This window comes from Danaus plexippus, chromosome 28 (genome assembly GCF_018135715.1).
Source record: "Danaus plexippus chromosome 28, MEX_DaPlex, whole genome shotgun sequence".
Lineage (NCBI taxonomy): Eukaryota > Metazoa > Arthropoda > Insecta > Lepidoptera > Nymphalidae > Danaus > Danaus plexippus.
In genome coordinates, this window is record NC_083556.1 from 2,903,825 (window position 1) to 2,918,100 (window position 14,276).

General features: G+C 29.0%; 2 protein-coding genes across 2 annotated transcripts; one reads left to right on the top strand and one right to left on the bottom strand.

Moving 5' to 3' along the window:
* Positions 1-287: 287 nt before the first annotated feature.
* On the bottom strand, positions 288-10,496 carry LOC116776249 (uncharacterized). Its single transcript, XM_032669394.2, has 6 exons — positions 10,443-10,496; positions 3,310-3,434; positions 2,779-2,892; positions 2,323-2,437; positions 1,237-1,372; positions 288-821 (listed from the first exon to the last, which is right to left on the bottom strand). The coding sequence occupies exons 1-6, from the start codon at positions 10,447-10,449 to the stop codon at positions 650-652; spliced, it is 669 nt and encodes a 222-aa protein (XP_032525285.2). The 5' UTR covers positions 10,450-10,496; the 3' UTR covers positions 288-649.
* LOC133319782 (DNA repair protein Rad60) lies at positions 6,900-9,100 on the top strand. Its single transcript, XM_061525404.1, has 2 exons — positions 6,900-8,218; positions 8,988-9,100. The coding sequence occupies exons 1-2, from the start codon at positions 7,024-7,026 to the stop codon at positions 9,056-9,058; spliced, it is 1,266 nt and encodes a 421-aa protein (XP_061381388.1). The 5' UTR covers positions 6,900-7,023; the 3' UTR covers positions 9,059-9,100.
* Positions 10,497-14,276: the final 3,780 nt, after the last annotated feature.

Sequence of the window (14,276 nt, forward strand, 5' to 3'; positions counted from 1 at the left end):
ATGATATTATTTAAAAAAATATGTCTGATTTCTGAGCAACAAATAATAAAATAAAACAAAAAGATTTCGAATACGTATTATAATTTTGATGACATATTAAATAGATGTTAGTAATTGATTTAAGAATTCGGGTATAAAAAAATATTTTGTAATATTATCTTTGTTATGCATTTAATTGGTATGACCAAACTAGCTTATACAAGGATGCTGAATAAATAATAAAAAAGATGTTAAATGCAATAAAATTTATTAATTCGTCAATTTAGGGGCAAAGTAACAAAAGCATGTAATGTTCATAGATTATTTTATTAGTAAAAAAAAAACACAATAAATATTAAAGCTTTAAAGCAAACATAATAATTGCTATTATACATACGACATGTAATATGACAGCATTACATTTATGTTGGATCCCGTATTAACAACAATTATGCACAATTACCGGAATATTGAAAAATACTGATGTAAAAAATAATTAATTTTTTAACTATGCATATAAACTCTTTGTTTGTAAAAATTAAAAAAAAAACTTTTCCTGATAGCATCTGTTTAAAGAACGAACTCGATCTGTCATCAACAAAATCAAATGTCAAAATAGCAAAGTTCCGGTATTCAAATATTGCGAACGTCATTTCGTTTATAACATTTTTTACTTCTTGTAAACGATAAATTCGTTTTCCAATTCGTCGTTAACGTCGGCGCATTTAACGTTAGCTTCGAAGTCGCATTGTCCAGAACGCTCGTTGAAGAAAAGTCCATCGGAACAATACGCTGTCTGCAGGACGCCATTGACGCAGCGCCAGTAGCGCTGGCAGTCACCCCTGATAACATATCAAGTAACGTTATATTTACATAATATGAACAATAGTACAAGTCTGTAGTTGTGTTTGAATCACGACGGGATAGTTTTACATAAAATTTCGTGATTAATATTTTAAAGATACTTGATCGGTGATCCTCAACTTAAAAGACAAACTTCATTTAACGTTATAACAATTAAAATATATATATATAATAAACACTACGTGTTCAAAAAAGTGTTGCTGGTTTTCTAACACTATTTATTAAGAAATTAAATTCACACGCTTCGTTTCCGATTTAACGGAACTTTCGAGAAAATAATCCTTATATATTCACGATAGAACTAGTATGAAAAATTTCTTTGTCATCGAATAACAAACATAACTATGTCCCGGATTAACTTGGGAATGTAATTGCTAGTGTTATTAAACCCACTTGTAAGCAACTTGTCTGGCAGCCGAGTCTGAACGCTGGCAGTTCAAGCCGTTGAAGCTGGGTTTGACGGGGGACTCGACGGCCAACGGACGTACTTTACTGATCACTTCGTCCGCTGTCAAACTGTTTACGGAACCTGAAAGATGTTTTTATTAATGAAATAATATATATTTGTGTTTATATGGACACAACCTTATCACGCTTTTCAGCGGTATAGGTATGAGATATAATTTCTAATAAGTAAAACACAATATGATAATTGATTTACTAGTTTTTTAATTGTACTCTTTAAACACTTAGTGTAGTGGCCCTTATTAACATATCTTTGTAACAAACATTAGTTAAAACGACATTTTTAATAAAATATCAAATAGAAACGTTGACATTGGCAAAATATTCCACTATTCCAGTGCGAGTGAAGCCATAACTTAAAAGAAAGCATATATAAGGTCGAATCGAGGAACCTCCTCCTTTTTGAAGTTAAAAATGGCGATTTTGATTTAAAATGACAAATAAGCTGTTGACATAAAGTTCTTTACAGACTAAAAATATATTGACCGTAGAGTATATGAGAATATCTTTTTTTTTTGGACACTATAATATTGAATAAATATATTTTTGTATCAACAGACGATACGATCAAAGTATTTATATATTTTATCAAATTATAGTATTTTATTAATCAAATCATAGTTCTACAATCTTGTTGAGATAAAATGTCATTTGATTATGTTTGTAGTAATATATTATGTTGTAATATTTTTTTTTAGACTAGACTACCCATAATGTTGATCGCCGAAGTAAGTATAAGCATTCGTGCAAAGTGTAAATCATAAAGCTCAGATCACACATGACATATAAAGCTCACTACACACAAGGATATATTCTAATTAGGAATATTTTTTTAACATTATATATTATTATGAGAATATAAATTAAACTTACTTAATTAATTACTTATTAGAAATATTAACTGTCAATACGAAGAAAATTAAGACTCTTCAGTAATGATAAAAATATATATGATAGATTTAATCTTAGATATCAGGGATTCTTTAAAAACCACGCGGTGTAAATCCTACCCACCTTCATAGTTGACGTCGGAGAAGTTGTCCAGGAAGTTGAACGCGCCTTCGCCGGAGCCTTCGTCGTCGTCACGTGTTCGCAGGGTGCAATTTGCTGCCCACGCGTGGTTGCACGTCTGTAAACGATATTATTCCAATTACAAAAAGTTTTTACTGTCATTCTTAAAACAATATTACTATTTTTTTTTAAACTAATTTCAACTCGCCTATCCAGCCATGAAACGTCAAATGAATTTGACAGTTGTCTTGTAATATATAAATGGGATTGAACAGATAACTGTTATGTTAACATAGATTTTGAACTGTATGTATTTTATTTCTAATAAGGTGAGGGTAGTTAAATATTTTTTTTTACTTATAGCCTGTGTTTGATTGAAGCTAAATTAATTTCTTTACATCAATATGACGTATAAAGTTGTAGAAGAATTCACAATAATTACTATAGTTGTTGTATTACCTGGAGAGGAAAGTCGAAGATGGTTGTGGCGGGACAATCAAACTCGACCTCGTTACCATGGGCGCACATGAAGAATTTGTTGCAATGAACATAGTGAGGCAGCAGTAGGAAGATCTGTTGAGGGAAATATTATTCTCTACAATATAATAATCTAATATTCTATTATATTTTCTGAGTTATTGGCCTTTTCCTTATATATTTAGCCAATATGAATAGATACTAAGGTGTAAGACCTGTGTCAGCGAACCTAAAAACGTCTACAATGATTTTAATTTCACATTTGAATTGAATATATTTTATTTAAATTCTGAATTGACAATAGCATAGACAATTTTTTTTCATATTTTTTTTTCTAAAGGGATTCGATTCTTATGTTTTATGTACTATAATCCAGAAAAAGACTATTAAGTGAATTAATATTTATTAATTTATCTGCAAATAGTTCAATTGTTAAATTTTTATGGACTATAAGTGAAGAAAATAAATTTAAAATGTCCTAACTGTCCCTGTCTTGTATCACTCGCTGCTTACCTCTCCTAGTGGGTCACAGGACAGAGTGTTCGGGTCGACATCGTGGTAATCAAATGCTGATAGGGATTGTTTGGGTTCAACGGCACCAGCAGATGCGCTGACGATGACGAACAGCAGAATCTTTCCTGTAATAAGATATTCTCAATTGTATTGTCATACATATATATAATTCTACTGGACTATTAAACGTTGGGACCGATTTGAATGAATATTTGTGTAGCGCCACAGATGGTTTAGATTCACACATCAGTCCGGCAGATGGCGCTGCAGTCGCTATGTAGGTTATTAAATGGAAAGGCTGTGACGTAAGTTACTATATGTTATGTTATAACACACCTTATACAGTCCTCTCTGACAAAAACTCCGATGTTCTCACAGACGGAGTCGCAGGCAGGCTAGTGTATTATAAATACTTAAAACCGATTCTACGATTGCTTTCTACGAAAGCTTTAACTTTCTCGGAATCGAGTAATGTTATGGAGCTATTTATCAAAAGTTATAATTATATTTATAAAATAAAATTATGCTTCGACTTGGAAAACGCTGACACGGAGGTTGCAGGTTCGGATCTCGTTCGTGTCTATGATTTTTGTTATTCTTTGTTATTTTATTACATTTTTAATCTATTTATTAAAACATTGAAGTTGTAAAGCACAAAGTTAATTAGTATTAATAATCACGTGTCTTCATCAGTTGAAAGGTTGCTTCATACAAACAAAAATCTGTGGTTTTATAGACACAAAAAAATAATTTAAAATCACTTTCAAATATATATAGATATGTGTTAAATTAAATTAATATAAAACAAGAGCGCTATAGATTGAATATTTCATTAGTGCTGTAAAAACAAAGTTAATATCCGCAGTTTAGTTGTGAAATATAAAAAAAAAAACTCGCAAAAGTTGCTTCCTGTCAATGTCGTATGAAGTAAACATAATAATCAATTGAGCTTCTGTTGACTCATCGTAGAGACGCTAATGTAAAAACGTTGTTATCCGAAAAATTTATAATCGGTATATTGATATAAATCAATTGATTTAATATTTAACGACGCCCAACTCACATTAAATATTGAATTTTTCAAACCTACCACAACGAATGCTTAATTATATTAGTTTAATAGTCTTTTTTCTATTTATATATTTAATGGTAAATTTTTCAACTATACATTTTTTTTTATGAAACATAAATTTGATTGTAACTTACTTAAAAGTTTTAGAAAAAAAAATGTCTATGTGACATTGTTTAAGCAATAATGTGTATATAATGAAAAAAAAATTGTTTTATTTGTAGTATAATATTGTTACGTATCTAATTAAAATTATATATGTTTTATGAATCAATGTTTTCCAATCCAACTTCCTGTCGAGATAGATACATTACACAGACAATAAATTAAATGAAGTAATGACAGTGATGACATAAAATTTTAAATTTATTAAAAAATAAATCTGGTGTCGTTTTTTGTAACAATTTTTTGTACCTATACCACAATATATAATTATAATTTTACTAGTCCATTAGTGAATTAATTTTTATAAGTATAAAGAGCCCGATATTCGTTTTTCGCTTAAGCCCGACTTATAATAAAATAACCTAATTTGTGTTCGTTTATTAATTGAAAACCTAACTACCACAAATAAGAATAGTAATTTTCCTTAATGTAAGTAAATTATTTGAGTTTTTCTCTTGACATTTTTTTACGGAGCAATTTATTTTTTGACATTACTTAACATGAATGAATTTATTTCAATAAGAAAAAAATATGGTTAACTATGGTTGAAGACAAACTGGATTGATAATATTGGTATAACAAAGATAACCACAGATTGTAATTAAACATGTGTAGAGCGTTGTTATCTTTGATCAGAATTATCAAAAATGTAATTGATTGGACGGACTCGGCCTGTTATGAATAATTTATGAAATATTGTTCTTCTTTCTAAAGTGAATATTCTATATCAATAGCAAAATATTTTGTAACGGAAATAACGTGTTTATCAAGAAACTTATTGCAGTTATATTTTTTTATTTTATAATACCTATTAGGTAATGTCTTTATGTCGCCCTAAGAAGTTTTGCTTATTAGGGATCTATTTAAGGACTTAAATACTTGACTTTTCAAAGGAAATCCAGCTGTAATAGATATTTTGCCTATATATTGTGGTTGAAATACCACCGAGCGTCCACAAATATAAGAACTCACAAGTATTTGTAGAATTAAACTTTTTCCTCGATAAATAGTTAACATATCCGCAGAATATTGTTCACCTGTCATTATTCATTGCAAGTTTAAAAATTACATATGTCGTATAACGGTACGAACGTATAGCTATACAAAAATATTTACAATTGAGTTACAATGAAGCGTTTTACCACAAATATATTATATCAATATAAGAAATCACATATAATTTATCATAGAGACGATCTAAAAACCTTTGCGGTGTTTTAACAATTGATTTAGACTGATTATAGATGTAATTTTATATTAAAGACGCCGCCCTTTTCATTTTTTGCATATTAAATAATTTATGAGGCATTTGTTCATTATTATTAGACGAGGTTCCTGTTTTATGCGTGAACTCATATCTTGCGTCTGTTAACATTATAATAATCTTTCATTTATCTTATATATAGACTCGGTTTAAGTTATTTAACAATTATACGAGGAAATCCATTCTTACAATTAAATTTAGTTAAAAATTACATGAAAAATGTATGGCAACCTTTGTGTGTTAAGCTATAATCATTATTTAATAATTGCGAACCATACGCAATACTAGAATTGGTATATTATTATTTTTTATCACAATAAAACTGCAAGGATTTATTTACGTGCATGAGTAACTTAATAAAAAGGTTCTATATATGGTGGTAGGTCTGTTTCATTATCGTAATTTATGAATAGATTTCAGATTTCTTTTTGTTTTTTTCACATTTTTTCGTATGTAAATTCAAAGTTTTTTACATAATAATTCCTTTTTTAAGTATGACTATTAACTTGAATTATTCCAGATATTAATTACGCATTAAATCAAAGTAAAAATAAAACAATTAACATATTAACAAATAAAAAATATATAAAATTAATATAGAAATAGTAATTTATGAAACAGTTAAGAACTAAAAATAAAATTTTAATAATGGCTGAACATGTGAACATTATTTAAAACATCAGTCAGCAAATTATGAAGACCTTAAATCTGTCTTTAAATCCTCAAAAGCAGTAATACATTAATAGGAGTGTGAAATTTTCTCACTCATGATGAATTAAATTTTATAAAGAGTTACTAAAATATGAAATAAAAGTATCCGTACCTACGTAATTATAAATCTGTCGGTGATTAAATAGAATAATTTTAATACTGGTTTTAAGATTTCCCTTATATAAAATTGTTCCAAAGAATGTCTAACTCTGAAGAGTAATGAGTCATGTAATAATAAATAATTTAAACATATATAAAAATTTTGTTAGTAATGACATTATTTATTATAATGTATATAAGGAGATGAATTCCGAGAATCCAAGTCAATGAGAACCAGTTCATAATGTGTCAAACTGATAAATCAAATTATTATCTGTCAAGCTAAAAGAAATAACAAGATAGCTTTATTTGTATTTTTGTGTTTTAAATTTTCTTATACATATAGTGAAATTCAATATTAAATAGAACTCCTCTCCGTAAAAATTTTAAATATTGATCCCGTAAAATGTCTCCAAAACCTAAAAGCGATGGTAAGAAAACAAAAAAGCTACAAAATATGAGAGATCAGTTCTTTAAGGAGTTTTATGCTAAAGGGGAAGTTTTAGTTGATACACCAGAAGATGATATAAAAATTGTCGAAACAACTAAATCAACTTGTGAAACTGTTGATCTAGACGATAGTTTTAGCATAGATGACCTTTTGGCAAAATATACAACGAAAGAAGCAGTGAAAACAAATAAGCGTACTAAAAACGCGGTAAAAAGAAAGAAGAACTTTCGCGAGAGTGACTGTGACGATCTTGAATATGTGATACCACCAATCAAGACACGCAGAGCATCAAAGAAACTCTTAAAATGTAATGAAACAAACGATTCAATTATAATAATCACAGACGACTTACCACAAATAATAACAGACACGAATAATACAACTAAACCCAAACGAAAAAGAAAAACAAACGCCAAAGATAGTATTAAACCGGTAACAGATGAAGTGCAACAAATTACCAGTGGAAGAAACGGGGGACGTAATAGGAGAAAAAAAGTATCACAGCCCGATCAACCGGCGATCGTACCAGGTACTACAACGAGAAGTAGTCCAAGATTTAGAACCAGAATGACTGCAACTTTAAGAGCGGCACCAACAGAGGAATACCCGACAATAACAATCGGAAACCTAGCAGAATATCCAGACAATTCAAGAAATGTCCCACTGTTTACAGAAAAAATGAACGAGGTTATAGATTTAGATGATTATTCAGATGAAAATGAGGAATTATCCGTCAAAGTGTATTGGAAGAATCACGAAGTGCATAGATTCAATATACGGAGATTTCAAAAGCTAAAGAATATATTTGAACACTTTTCCGATAAGGAGAATGTGGGGCAGAACCAGTTGCTCTTTACTTATGATGACGCTATCATCAAACCTGACGATACGCCAGAATCCATAGGCTACAATATAGCCAAATTTATAGACGGAGGTGTTGTAAATCGGACGATTAATCTCAATAGAGACAAACCTACAAGTAAAGAAAAGGGCATCAAAATAAAGTTTCAATTCAAAAATATCAAAAAGCCCTACGAAATATATGTTGAACCCGACGAGAAATTATCAGTAGCCTTTATAAAATGTGCTGAGCACTTAGAGATCCCGCTACATAAAGTAAAATTCCAATTCGATGGGGACTATATAACAGGTAAATAAGACTGATATTAAATATTAGTATGCTAGGATGTACGAACGTTTGTTGGGCTGTTCTTTAAAAACTACTGAACTGGTTTCAATGAAACTATGTATAGTGAAACGACAGACAAGGACATGTTCTTGTTAAGCCATTACAGACTAAACATTGCTGATGTTCGATCAACAAATCTTATTTTTTTATACACTATCGTTTTCACTCCGGCTATAAATGCAGATAAAGTCGCTGGCAAAAGTTATAACATATATATACAAAGTTGTTTTATTTTATCAATTTCAATTAAATTAGCCTTAATCGAGTTCAGTGGCATTTTAAGACTTTGACTATTTGAGGGTTTACCTCTATGAAAATGTAATAAGGAACTCGGGAGGAGAGTTAACGAAGTAAAAAATTATAAATTGACAGAAAAAATAACAAAAAAATTTTGTATATAACAAAAAAATGAAATATATTTTATTAAAAGAAAAAAATATAGTTCTGAAGAAAAATTTATTTTACTATACCGAGACTATTTGATTTAGATTATAAATTACTTCATATATATATATATATATGTGTGTGTTTTGTCACTTGAAATAAACAATAATTACAAAGAAAGATTATTGAAATCTTGTATTTAAGATGAAATAAAAATGTTCACTTTGTGAAAATATTATTAATTGACATTTTTAGAGATATTCCTCATGCAAAATTGGTTAAAACATCTTTCACAGCAGCCGAGTGTTTAGAGAAGATTTTTTTATCTGTGTTTATTTGTTTCCAGGTAAGCAAACATCGAGGGAACTTGAATTTGAAGGTGGAGAATGCATTGATGTTAAGATAGATGAAAAATAAATTTGTTTTAATGTTAATTAAATATATTGTATGATATTATTATTTTTTTTGCTTTATTTTAATATTATATAGTAAAGAAGAAACCTTTAAAAAGACAGATACATATATATATGTATGTGTAATGTATAATATTTATTAATAGACCCGTGTGAAAAAAATTTCATACATTAAGTAATACCACATTTTTACTTAAAATGTGAGAAATATCACAATAACTATATTATTTATCATTGATAAGTGCATTTTTCTCGTCCATTATACAAAATATTTCATCGTGCGTTATTATTCTTAGACCGAACTGGCTTTGTTAACTTAAATACCTGCAGTTTCAACGTGTATCATCCAGAAATCGTATATCTATATAACAGTAATTTCAAAGATTATTTGTTGTGTATTGTATTATAACTTACAACATTTAATGTTTAGGTTCACGTAACTCGTAATGTATCCGTCGATATACATGAATAACAGAAAAGCATCGTAAGAACTGTTATAAATAAAATTTCTATTATTATATTAATGATCCTGTTTTCAATATAAATTATTTATAATTAGCCTTATGAAATTCAACCGCTTAAATTAAACATTTTATAAGAGTAAAATATTATGAAATGACAGATAACTTATTACAGATTATATATTATTAAAAAAATATATTTTTTAATTAATATCGAAAAACTATCGATATAATGTCAGTATATAGTCATTTTATATAATATATTTTTTAACCAGTTACAGATTAAATTTAATGCTCAAGTTAAGGTTTAAATTATTTTAGGAAGCCGTAAATGAGTATATTTATTCAGTTAAATCAATATGAATGAAATTAAAACTCACATTATTTATGTTTAAAAGTGTTACCATTTAAAAAGTTTAAATTAGATACGTAATAGTAAAATAAAATAGTGTTTTCACTAACTATCAACACATTAACCCTTTAAAATATATTGCCTAAAATTTTGTTTATTTATCAGCGATAATAACGTAGCTAGTAAATTAAAGGATTAATAAATATATCGCACATATCATGTAACATTTAAATTGAATTCGGAGATTAAATATATTAAAAGACTTAAAAACTTTACATAGAAAGATTAAAATGTGGAAACATACTCCAGTAAACCGCTAGGTGGATGTGATATTATGTGTAGCTCAGTATTTAAATAGCATCACAGATAATGTTAAGAACGAGTTATGCCAATATTTTATTTTAGTAACAAAACAAATAAATTTATAAAGTCTATGGGAATAAAATGATAAATGTCTTTATTATAAACAAATTGGTTCAACAATTATTTACCGAACAATATATTTTGCTAAAATATAGCTTGAAGTTTCTATGTAATGTCAAAGTTCACGAATTAATTCAACAATATCAACTCACCTATCATATTTGTAATTTGTAAGTTTCTAACAACACTAAGCAACACGGAATGAACTACAAATAATTTCTTTCCTGTCTTTTTATATAATATTTTTTAGTATCTAACTAGCAGAGTCATACTACTTTACTCGCCGATGAAGATTATAGTTTCTTATCTATTCACCTATACTTTTCTCCGTAAAAAATAATAGATCGAATTTGGAAATGATAAAATACATGAATTTAATTTAAACTTAAAAATAATAATAATTGCAAAGGAGTTTCAATTCAAATCAAAACAAATAAACAGACATAAAGAAATCATTAATTTGATATATCACACCTAGGTTTGACAAACCCTTGACAAATCATTTATTCAAAAAAGAGTTTTCATTTTGTCATAACAATAAAGTCCATTTTGTTACAAACTTATCGTACTGATAGTTATACGGAAACACACCAATAAAAGATTAATTACTTTATCAGTTGATATCTAATAGTGTTGTAAATATTTGCGAAATTAATTCATTGGAATTATTTATTTGTGCGTATATAATAGACATTAAACTTGTTGACCGTTTCGGTACAATCCCCTTTAAGTTTGATAGACGTCACAATGGCGTCCATCTTGACAGAATTTTTTTAATTTAAATTGTATGGTACAATATTAATTATTTAAAATTTTGCATCCATTCAAACTGCTGAAATTATTGCGTTGAAGTAATCTTTATGGACAGAAATTTAAATATTGTTTATTAAAATGTTACTTATATTTTTTAAACATTACGAAAATTATTTGCGTTAAAAAAATGTTTTGAAATATTTTTGTATTTTATTTTGTAAATTATATAACTTCCATTATTTAAAAGTAAGTTAATACGTATGTCTGTTATCCAAAATATAACCTGGAAGAAATCGAACACGAACTATAAGTACGTTTACTCTTAGTTCGCATCACACTTTATATACAACGTTAACAGTTTTTTGTTCGTAAATCTTCTAATATTGTAGTATTATGTGTTATTAGAGGTTGTAGACTCAGAAACGGCAAACGCTTCGTATGTAGTGACGATAAAAACTTAGAATAAACACTAAGGTCATCTTTTATTTTTCGTGTCTTTTTGATCAATCGGGACGAAACCTCTTAGCATTCAATGGATTCACCGTGCGCTGCCGGGTCCATCGCGTTGCAGGGAGAGGAGCTTCAACAGTGCCTGGGATATGCGACCCAGGTGTATGTTTAAGGGACCCCTATATAATGCGCGTTAAACGCTCACCTCCACCGTCCAAGCTCCACTCTGTACCTAATATATATATAAACAACAATTAAAGTAGTTTTGTGTAAAACTAAAACCTATATAATTCTGTTCTATAACGAACGCCTTCCTAACTAAATGTGAATATGATACAGTATTTATGTCCTTGGCTTACATTTTATTTATTTAAGATACTCAACGTTTTCTTGAGGGATGTCGCCATACTTGCAATATTTTAATAGATTCTTTATCCTGACTCTGTTGTTGTAAATATGTTTATTGTGTTCATTCGGTTTAGAAATACGTATTGTAGTGTTTATTTTGTATGCATAAGATTGCCACAATTAAGAAAACACTAAAAGTAGTAATTATGGCAGATATGTAAATAATTTTTGATCGATTTGTGATCATTTTTATAATTTGTCTCGTGAATGTTTGTAAAAAGTTATATACTAAAAATACTACCGACGTGTCGGTTACTTTGTCGCGATCGTGATCACGGACAGACATCCGTCGAAACGTCGGCGGTCGGGAGCGTGTAGTTTTAAAATAATACGTACCTAGTAATTCAAAAAGATTAGTTTTATTTAATTATTAATGAATCCTCGGGATATATTTAGATCTCATAAAATATTACGCACCCACGTTAGCAGTATTCCCAAAAAAGATCTCCCTATTAAAACTACAGTAACTCTAACAGACATGTATTATTGTTTCTGGTCTCTACATAATGCAAAATACTGATTTAAAGAAAAACCAATATCCAAGGATTTAATTTAGTGTGTTACTTATTTTAGTTTCTTAGACATCATGACTAAGAGTAGGTATAATTGGACTAAAATTCTAACAAAATCTACAATCGTTGAAGAAGAAGTAATATCTATTGTATTATGTATAGAATTCAAAATTACAAATATTTTGTACAAAAATTTTTGAATGTAATTTAGGTGCAAGGAATTTTTATTTATTACGATACAAGTATATCTCATGATCTGATATATACAAGTCTTCGAGGTCTTGCTGGGGCTATCATAAATAGTAGACTCGTCGTCTTAAAAGGTAATCAAGAGGATTATTTTATGATAGGTTATTATTCCTCAGTTTAAAAGGTCATGATACAAAAATGATGGCTTTATTATAAACAAATCCAGAACTTTAACTTTAACGTCTTTAATGACTCCGAGGTATGATGTGAATATCTTCTTGATTCAATGAGGGCTTGTTAAATTTCTCGTATACTTTTCGTCTACAAAAACTTATACGTCTTTCTGACATTCTTTCATCTAATAATCTAAAATCGATAAGTATTGAGTATTTATTTCAGGTGCTGAGTCGTGTCAAAACCAAGCTTTGGGCTGCTAAATCTATATGTTCTTCACAGCTGTGACAGTACGACCCTCACACAAAGGATATCCAAATTTCTGTTATAACTCCCTTTTTTGTATGATTGAGGGTTAGACAAGCACTAATAATTTTACTTTTCAGTCTGAACTAAACTGTTCTCATAACGATATACTCTCCAAACGAGATGACACTTCTGTACCAAAATTTCCAGGTGTCCAACGACGGTGGGTACGCTACACCTGATTACACAGCTAACCCATGTTTAATATCAGCTTGTAATAAATATAACAATTCCTTGAAATCTTTAACAAAACCAACAAGATGTCAAATAAAATTTGTTTTTTTATTTCTCTAACAATACGAGATAAAAATATTTAAATAATCTAATATTTAAATAAATTTATCTCAAAAAATTTATCTCATAATCGATTTTATTTCTAGGAATTTATATCTTATAAGGCATAGCTTTATGGTTATCGATAGCAATTAGTATTGTAATCGAAATATTCGCTCGAAGATGTGGGTGTAGACTAGAAATATTATTGATCTTGTTCGTTTGGATTCAGATAAGTAAATATTGTACATCATCATCAGCCTATCGGAGCTCACTGCTGAGCAAAGGCCTCTTCTCACATGGAGAAGGTTAGAGCATTAATCACCACGCTTGCTCGAGACGGGTTGGCGATTTCTATCTTATAATTTGAAATCATAAGACCAGGTTTCCTCACGATGTTTTCCTTCACCGTCCATCAGTGGTGTCTAAATACTCTTAGAAAGTACATATGACTATGAAAAGATCACATTGGTACTTGCCAGGTTTCGAACCCGCGCCCTCACGTGTGAGAGGCGGGCCTTTAACCTCCAGACCACCACGACTTGTACAAATAAAATTGGTATTTTACCAAAAACAAATTTTTTTATAATATTCAAAGTTAAATAATGAATAATTATAACTATTAGTGATATTCAATTTCCATTACGTCCTGCTAGTTACAGATTAATGTCTATATGTTTAACACAAGTGTCTATCGCCACTACATACGAAGAGTTTCCCGTTTCTCATTCAATAATCTACCTAAATACTATAATTTACGAATTAATTTAAGATCTACCAATGAAAAAGTATTATGAGAGAAAGAAAATTATCTTGTTTACTCATTTTAAGTTAAACCGTTTTCGATATCACAAATAATAAAATATTTAAATTAACTATAAATTAACTTAGATAATAGACAATTATATCTACACATTAATG

What these genes read in the sequence shown, in the direction of transcription:
- LOC133319782 (XM_061525404.1), top strand. Translation starts at nt 7,024, where the DNA reads ATGTCTCCAAAACCTAAAAGCGATGGTAAGAAAACAAAAAAGCTACAA. An exon ending in CGATGGGGACTATATAACAG is followed by an intron (nt 8,219 to 8,987) that starts GTAAATAAGACT and finishes ATTTGTTTCCAG; the next exon opens with GTAAGCAAACATCGAGGGAA.
- LOC116776249 (XM_032669394.2), bottom strand. An exon ending in CCTGTGACCCACTAGGAGAG is followed by an intron (nt 2,893 to 3,309) that starts GTAAGCAGCGAG and finishes TTCCCTCAACAG; the next exon opens with ATCTTCCTACTGCTGCCTCA. An exon ending in CTCCGACGTCAACTATGAAG is followed by an intron (nt 1,373 to 2,322) that starts GTGGGTAGGATT and finishes AACATCTTTCAG; the next exon opens with GTTCCGTAAACAGTTTGACA.